This window comes from Oncorhynchus gorbuscha, linkage group LG01 (assembly GCF_021184085.1).
Source record: "Oncorhynchus gorbuscha isolate QuinsamMale2020 ecotype Even-year linkage group LG01, OgorEven_v1.0, whole genome shotgun sequence".
Taxonomy (NCBI): Eukaryota; Metazoa; Chordata; class Actinopteri; order Salmoniformes; family Salmonidae; genus Oncorhynchus; species Oncorhynchus gorbuscha.
The window spans coordinates 117,290,347-117,299,335 of NC_060173.1; the positions used below are offsets into that span (position 1 = coordinate 117,290,347).

Sequence of the window (8,989 nt, forward strand, 5' to 3'; positions counted from 1 at the left end):
CTGACCTGTCCTTTTATATAGGTAACTGACCTGTCTTTTATATAGGTAACTGACCTGTCCTTTATATAGGTAACTGACCTGTCCTTTATATAGGTAACTGACCTGTCCTGTATATAGGTAACTGACCTGTCCTTTATATAGGTAACTGACCTGTCCTTTATATAGGTAACTGACCTGTCCTTTATATAGGTAACTGACCTGTCCTTTATATAGGTAACTGACCTGTCCTTTATATAGGTAACTGACCTGTCCTTTATATAGGTAACTGACCTGTCCTTTATATAGGTAACTGACCTGTCCTTTATATAGGTTTATATAGGTAACTGACCTGTCCTTTATATAGGTAACTGACCTGTCCTTTATATAGGTAACTGACCTGTCCTTTATATAGGTAACTGACCTGTCCAGTATATAGGTAACTGACCTGTCCTTTATATAGGTAACTGACCTGTCCTTTATATAGGTAACTGACCTGTCCTTTATATAGGTAACTGACCTGTCCTTTATATAGGTAACTGACCTGTCATTTATATAGGTAACTGACCTGTCCTTTATATAGGTAACTGACCTGTCCTTTATATAGGTAACTGACCTGTCCTTTATATAGGTAACTGACCTGTCCAGTATATAGGTAACTGACCTGTCCTTTATATAGGTAACTGACCTGTCCAATATATAGGTAACTGACCTGTCCTTTATATAGGTAACTGACCTGTCCTTTATATAGGTAACTGACCTGTCCTTTATATAGGTAACTGACCTGTCCTTTATATAGGTAACTGACCTGTCCTTTATATAGGTAACTAACCTGTCCTTTATATAGGTAACTGACCTGTCTTTTATATAGGTAACTGACCTGTCCAGTATATAGGTAACTGACCTGTCCTTTATATAGGTAACTGACCTGTCCTTTATATAGGTAACTGACCTGTCCAGTATATAGGTAACTGACCTGTCCTTTATATGGGTAACTGACCTGTCCTTTATATAGGTAACTTACCTGTCCTTTATATAGGTAACTGACCTGTCCAGTATATAGGTAACTGACCTGTCCTTTATATAGGTAACTGACCTGTCCTTTATATAGGTAACTGACCTGTCCAGTATATAGGTAACTGACCTGTCCTTTATATAGGTAACTGACCTGTCCTTTATATAGGTAACTGACCTGTCCAGTATATAGGTAACTGACCTGTCCTTTATATAGGTAACTGACCTGTCCTTTATATAGGTAACTGACCTGTCCTTTATATAGGTAACTGACTTATCCTTTATATAGGTAACTGACCTGTCATTTATATAGGTAACTGACCTGTCCTTTATATAGGTAACTGACCTGTCCTTTATATAGGTAACTGACCTGTCCTTTATATAGGTAACTGACCTGTCCAGTATATAGGTAACTGACCTGTCCTTTATATAGGTAACTGACCTGTCCTTTATATAGGTAACTGACCTGTCCTTTATATAGGTAACTGACATGTCCTTTATATAGGTAACTGACCTGTCCTTTATATAGGTAACTGACCTGTCCTTTATATAGGTAACTGACCTGTCCTTTATATAGGCAACTGACCTGTCCTTTATATAGGTAACTGACCTGTCCTTTATATAGGTAACTGACCTGTCCTTTATATAGGTAACTGACCTGTCCAGTATATAGGTATATATACATGTGACCTTTTCCATATCTGAACTTACCTCATGTCAAAAAGGTTTCTGATTTGATCTGACTGCATGTTCCTCCTCTGTGTCTCCTCGTCAGGTTTCCCGTTCCCAGAGTGGAGTACCTCCGGCCCGTCCATGGACCCCCCTGTGACACACGTCTCTGAGAAGGACAACTCGTGGCTGTACACCCTGGATCCTATCCTGGTCACCATCATCGTCATGTCTTCCCTGGGCGTACTGCTGGGGGCGGTGTGTGGCGGCCTGCTGCTCTACTGCACCTGCTTCTACAGCGGCCTGTCGTCACGGAGCTCCACCACATTGGAGAATTACAACTTTGAGCTGTACGACGGGATCAAACACAAGGTGAAGATCAACCAGCAACGCTGTTGCTCTGAGGCCTAGGGCTGTTTAAGGTGCTGGGAGGTCTTGTGCTTCAAGCCCTAAGGCTTTCCCAACTCAAGGACCTTAACTGTGTGACGAACAGAGAGACACAAGCCAAACCCTTGTCCCCTCCTCTCGGGGGTCTCTTCTCTGCCTGCAGGAGAGACCCTGATCAATCAAAGCTCGTGAATGAACCACACTTACCTGCCATGATGCCACACGTACTGGCCACTGGATCACAGCAGTCTGGGCCTGGACCAGAACCCCTACTGTCAGTCTGGGCCTGGACCAGAACCCCTACTGTCAGTCTGGGCCTGGACCAGAACCCCTACTGTCAGTCTGGGGTTGCACCCTAAACCCCTACTGCAGCAGACTGGGACTGGACCAGAACCCCTACTGTCAGTCTGGGGTTGCACCCTAAACCCCTACTGCAGCAGACTGGGACTGGACCAGAACCCCTACTGTCAGTCTGGGGTTGCACCCTAAACCCCTACTGCAGCAGACTGGGACTGGACCCAAAACCCCGTCTAGGACCGAACCTCTCAGAGCTGTCATGTAGCCAGTGGACCATTCAGTGGGTGCTGAACAATATCAAAACATATCAATCTAATGCCTATCCCCAAAAAAAAGATGAAAAGAAAATGAATCTAGATTTGTAAAGAAGAAAAGAAGAAGTCATTTTGTTGTTTTTTTTGGTTATGATGGACGTTAGAATATGAGTGGAATTATTGCCAGGAAGGTTTTTTAGAATGTGATTCTAGCTTGTAAAGACGGCTCTCGGCTTGCTCTCGCCTGCCTGCATTATGTCATAACAGTGGCATAGAGTATCGTGGACAGTTTTTTTTAAGTTCAGTTGAAGAACATGTGTCTTTATTATGATCAGCTTCAGTTGTATCGCTCTGTAGACCAATCCCTCGTTCTCATTTTTAGACTTCAGTGTGTCAATATTTTGTTTTGCCTTTCGCCTCAGTTCAATTGAGTTCAGTTCATCTGTTATGGCGTGTGATGTTTCTGTTTTTCCAGACTGTTACCAGCCTTTTAAAAGGAAGACGAAGAGAAAGAATGAAAAGAAAACTTTATCTAACATGACATGAGACGTATTGTTCGTTAAGTTACTTAAAGTTGGAATGAGTATTATGATTGTCTCGTGCTTTTTTTGCCTGTGTGATGATCTATAACACATGGTGTGATGCGCTGTGTGAAACATTATGATTGTTTTATTGCACCCTATGGATTGCTGAGAGAGAGAGAGAGAGAGAGAGAGACAACTACAGTTCACAGAGATCAGGAGTGTGAGAAGAGAAATAACTCTCACCAGCAGAGAGAGAGAGAGACAGAGAGAGAGAGAGAGAGAGAGAGAGAGAGAGAGACAGAGAGACAGAAAGAAAGACAGAGCGAGAAAGAGAGAGAGAAAGAGAATCCTCTCATCTTTCCAGACTACTTTAACTCTATCCCTAAAGAAGAAAGATCTCAAAGAAAACAAAGAAAGGACTACAGGAGCTGGATAAAAAGCCAAGCCACTTTCTTGGACACACAATTGAGCCTTAAGCTAACTGTTATTGGAAGAGAGCCATGCGTAGAGAAGCTAGCGACAGATCGATCTATCCTGGAGTAGAGAGACAGAGAGACAGAGAGACAGAGAGCCATGCGTAGAGAAGCTAGCGACAGATCGATCTATCCTGGAGTAGAGAGACAGAGAGCCAGACAGAGAGATCTATCCATAGAGAGACAGAGAGCCATGTAGAGAAGCTAGCGACAGATCGATCTATCCTGGAGTAGAGAGACAGAGAGCCATGCATAGAGAAGCTAGCGACAGATCGATCTATCCTGGAGTAGAGAGACAGAGAGACAGAGAGCGTAGAGAAGCTAGCGACAGATCGATCTATCCTGGAGTAGAGAGACAGAGAGCCATGCATAGAGAAGCTAGCGACAGATCGATCTATCCTGGAGTAGAGAGACAGAGAGACAGAGAGCCATGCGTAGAGAAGCTAGCGACAGATCGATCTATCCTGGAGTAGAGAGACAGAGAGCCATGCGTAGAGAAGCTAGCGACAGATCGATCTATCCTGGAGTAGAGAGACAGAGAGCCATGCGTAGAGAAGCTAGCGACAGATCGATCTATCCTGGAGTAGAGAGACAGAGAGCCATGCGTAGAGAAGCTAGCGACAGATCGATCTGGCGAGAGACAGAAAACCACCATTGGGGCCTTTGGGGACCTGACCGTATGCTAGTTTCTACATTCTGATTTTTTTTAAATATTCACTCCACTTTTCTGTTCTCTTCTTTTAATGTTACATGAGAACGAGTGTTAACCATAACCAGAGACATGTTTTTGTGTCAGGGTTGAGTTAATAAATAAATAATCTGAAATCTGGGTTGAGTTTTAGAATCGGTTTGGCCTCAAGCAAAGAGAAAAGAGGAAAAAGAGAGAGAGGACTGTATGTCTCTTCCTCCATAGTTCAGTCCAGGAAGACTGCACCTCAGTGGGCCAAGCGGACCGGGAGATCGAGGTAGGAATTGAGGGAGCGAGGGAAGCAGGGAGGGAAGGAGTGAGGTAGGAGGCGAGTAAGGGAGTAAGGGAGGGAGGAAGGGAAGAAAGGAGGGAAAGGAGGGAGGGAGGCTGATTAGGAAGTGCTGAAAGGAGTGAGGGATGAGAAGAACTCAGCTTCCAGGGTGAAGGGATGGAGGATGGGTCAGAGGACGGCAGAGGGCTGGGTGAAGGGAGGATAGGGGCAGAGGGCGGCAGAGGGCCGGGTGAAGGGAGGATAGGGGCAGAGGATGACAGAGGGCTGGGTGAAGGGAGGATAGGGGCAGAGGACTGCAGAGGGCCGGGTGAAGGGAGGATAGGGCCAGAGGACGACAGAGGGCTGGGTGAAGGGAGGATAGGGCCAGAGGACGGCAGAGGGCCGGGTGAAGGGAGGATAGGGGCAGAGGACTGCAGAGGGCTGGGTGAAGGGAGGATAGGGACAGAGGGCTGGGTGAAGGGAGGATGGGGCAGAGGATGACAGAGGGCTGGGTGAAGGGAGGATAGGGCCAGAGGATGACAGAGGGCTGGGTGAAGGGAGGATAGGGCCAGAGGATGACAGAGGGCTGGGTGAAGGGAGGATAGGGCCAGAGGACGGCAGAGGGCTGGGTGAAGGGAGGATAGGGGCAGAGGGTTGGGTGAAGGGAGGATAGGGGCAGAGGGCTGGGTGAAGGGTGAAGGGAGGATAGGGCCAGAGGACGACAGAGGGCTGGGTGAAGGGAGGATAGGGCCAGAGGATGACAGAGGGCTGGGTGAAGGGAGGATAGGGCCAGAGGACGGCAGAGGGCTGGGTGAAGGGAGGTTAGGGCCAGAGGACGACAGAGGGCTGGGTGAAGGGAGGATAGGGCCAGAGGATGACAGAGGGCTGGGTGAAGGGATGGACAGAGGGCTGGGGGAGGGGAGGATGGGGCAGAGGGTTGGGTGAAGGGAGGTTAGGGCCAGAGGACGACAGAGGGCTGGGTGAAGGGGGGATAGGGCCAGAGGACGGCAGAGGGCTGGGTGAAGGGAGGATAGGGCCAGAGGATGACAGAGGGCTGGGTGAAGGGAGGATAGGGACAGAGGGCTGGGTGAAGGGAGGATAGGGCCAGAGGACTGCAGAGGGCTGGGTGAAAGGAGGATAGGGCCAGAGGACGGCAGAGGGCTGGGTGAAGGGATGGAGGTGGGGAGGATGGGGCAGAGGACGGCAGAGGGCTGGGTGAAGGGAGGTTAGGGCCAGAGGACGACAGAGGGCTGGGTGAAGGGAGGATAGGGCCAGAGGACGGCAGAGGGCTGGGTGAAGGGAGGATATGGCCAGAGGACTGCAAAGGGCAGGGTGAAGGGAGGATAGGGCCAGAGGACAGCAGAGGGCTGGGTGAAGGGAGGATAGGGCCAGAGGACTGCAGAGGGCTGGGTGAAGGGAGGATAGGGACAGAGGGCTGGGTGAAGGGAGGATAGGGCCAGAGGACTGCAGAGGGCTGGGTGAAGGGAGGATAGGGCCAGAGGACTGCAGAGGGCTGGGTGAAGGGAGGATAGGGCCAGAGGACTGCAGAGTGCTGGGTGAAGGGAGGATAGGGCCAGAGGACGGCAGAGGGCTGGGTGAAGGGAGGATAGGGGCAGAGGGCTGGGTGAAGGGAGGATAGGGGCAGAGGGCTGGGTGAAGGGTGAAGGGAGGATAGGGCCAGAGGACGACAGAGGGCTGGGTGAAGGGAGGATAGGGCCAGAGGATGACAGAGGGCTGGGTGAAGGGAGGATAGGGCCAGAGGACGGCAGAGGGCTGGGTGAAGGGAGGTTAGGGCCAGAGGACGACAGAGGGCTGGGTGAAGGGAGGATAGGGCCAGAGGATGACAGAGGGCTGGGTGAACGGATGGAGGAGGGGAGGATGGGGCAGAGGGTTGGGTGAAGGGAGGTTAGGGCGAGAGGACGACAGAGGGCTGGGTGAAGGGGGGATAGGGCCAGAGGACGGCAGAGGGCTGGGTGAAGGGAGGATAGGGCCAGAGGATGACAGAGGGCTGGGTGAAGGGAGGATAGGGACAGAGGGCTGGGTGAAGGGAGGATAGGGCCAGAGGACTGCAGAGGGCTGGGTGAAGGGAGGATAGGGCCAGAGGACGGCAGAGTGCTGGGTGAAGGGATGGAGGTGGGGAGGATGGGGCAGAGGACGGCAGAGGGCTGGGTGAAGGGAGGATAGGGCCAGAGGACGACAGAGGGCTGGGTGAAGGGAGGATAGGGCCAGAGGACGGCAGAGGGCTGGGTGAAGGGAGGATATGGCCAGAGGACTGCAAAGGGCAGGGTGAAGGGAGGATAGGGCCAGAGGACAGCAGAGGGCTGGGTGAAGGGAGGATAGGGCCAGAGGACTGCAGAGGGCTGGGTGAAGGGAGGATAGGGACAGAGGGCTGGGTGAAGGGAGGATAGGGCCAGAGGACTGCAGAGGGCTGAGTGAAGGGAGGATAGGGCCAGAGGACTGCAGAGGGCTGGGTGAAGGGAGGATAGGGCCAGAGGGCTGCAGAGTACTGGGTGAAGGGAGGATAGGGGCAGAGGGCTGCAGAGTACTGGGTGAAGGTAGGATAGGGCCAGAGGGCTGGTTGAAGGGAGGATAGGGCCAGAGGGCTGGGTGAAGGGAGGATAGGGCCAGAGGGCTGGGTGAAGGGAGGATAGGGCCAGAGGGCTGGGTGAAGGGAGGATAGGGCCAGAGGGCTGGATGAAGGGAGGATAGGGCCAGAGGGCTGGGTGAAGGGAGGATAGGGCCAGAGGGCTGGGTGAAGGGAGGATAGGGCCAGAGGGCTGCAGAGTACTGGGTGAAGGGAGGATAGGGCCAGAGGGCTGCAGAGTACTGGTTTGAAGGGAGGATACACACACAGAGGATGCTGACAGAGTACTGGGTGAAGGGAGGATACACACACACTCTTGATGGGCTGCAGAGTACTGGTTTGAAGGGAGGATAGGGCCAGATGGGCTGCAGAGTACTGGGTGAAAACATACACACACACACTCCTGATGGGGGACACACTCTTGGATGAAGGGGGCAGATGGGCTGCAGAGTACTGGGTGAAGGGAGGATAGGGCCAGAGGGCTGCAGAGGGCTGGGTGAAGGGAGGATAGGGGCAGAGGGCTGCAGAGCACTGGGTGAAGGGAGGATAGGGCCAGAGGGCTGGGTGAAGGGAGGATAGGGCCAGAGGGCTGGGTGAAGGGAGGATAGGGCCAGAGGGCTGGATGAAGGGAGGATAGGGCCAGAGGGCTGGGTGAAGGGAGGATAGGGCCAGAGGGCTGGGTGAAGGGAGGATAGGGCCAGAGGGCTGGATGAAGGGAGGATAGGGCCAGAGGGCTGGGTGAAGGGAGGATAGGGCCAGAGGGCTGCAGAGTACTGGGTGAAGGGAGGATAGGGCCAGAGGGCTGCAGAGTACTGGGTGAAGGGAGGATAGGGGCAGAGGGCTGCAGAGTACTGGGTGAAGGGAGGATAGGGGCAGAGGGCTGCAGAGTACTGGGTGAAGGGAGGTTAGGGCCAGAGGGCTGCAGAGTACTGGGTGAAGGGAGGATAGGGGCAGAGGGTTGCAGAGTACTGGGTGAAGGGAGGATAGGGCCAGAGGGCTGCAGAGGGCTGGGTGAAGGGAGGATAGGGGCAGAGGGCTGCAGAGTACTGGGTGAAGGGAGGATAGGGGCAGAGGGCTGGAGGTGATGGTACATCCAGCTCCTTTTTCATTGGACTCTTTTCCAAGTGCCTTGGATCTCTCTTTCTGGGCCTGATTGAACTTTTCCAGGGAGCTGAGACATACATGCATCCCAAACGGAACCCTATTCCCTATTTAGTGCACTACTTTTGACCAGGGCCCTATAGGGCTCTGAATGCACTTGATGGTGGTCAAAAGTAGTGCACACACAGGGAATGATGTTTCTGCAATGATGGGATAGGCCATGAGTATTACATCTTCTGTCTGGGATGATGGGGTGAGGCAGACATCTTGATGTTTCTCTCTCTAACTTGGAGATCCTGTCACTGGTAACAGATGACTCTCCACTGTTGTTTGTAAGACTTTGTACAGACTCTTGATGTCGTTTTTTTTTGCTTATTATTATTTAATAAAGGATGAATAATATGTTTTAGTGTTTGTGTTGTTGTCTTGATGGTGATCTTATCTGTTTCTAAGACAACACACACACACACTCCTGATGTTTCTAAGGCAACACACACACACTCCTGATGTTTCTAAGGCAACACACACACACTCCGGATGTTTCTATGACAACACACACACATACACACACACTCTTGATGTTTCTAAGACAACATACACACACACACACACACACACACCTGGATGTTTCTAAGACAACATACACACACACACACTCCTGATGTTTCTATGACAACACACACACATACACACACACTCTTGATGTTTCTAAGGCAACACACACACACTCCTGATGTTTCTAAGACAACAC

At 51.3% G+C, this 8,989-nt stretch overlaps 1 protein-coding gene across 1 annotated transcript in view; it reads left to right on the top strand.

Moving 5' to 3' along the window:
• LOC124033516 (neuropilin-2-like) overlaps nt 1-3,186 on the top strand; it is a 279,974-nt gene extending 276,788 nt beyond the window's left edge. Inside the window, exon 18 of the mRNA XM_046345650.1 lies at nt 1,766-3,186. Within this exon, the coding sequence (XP_046201606.1) occupies nt 1,766-2,070 (305 nt within the window). The 3' untranslated portion in view covers nt 2,071-3,186. The remainder of the gene's footprint in view (nt 1-1,765) is intronic.
• The last annotated feature ends 5,803 nt before the right edge of the window (nt 3,187-8,989 follow it).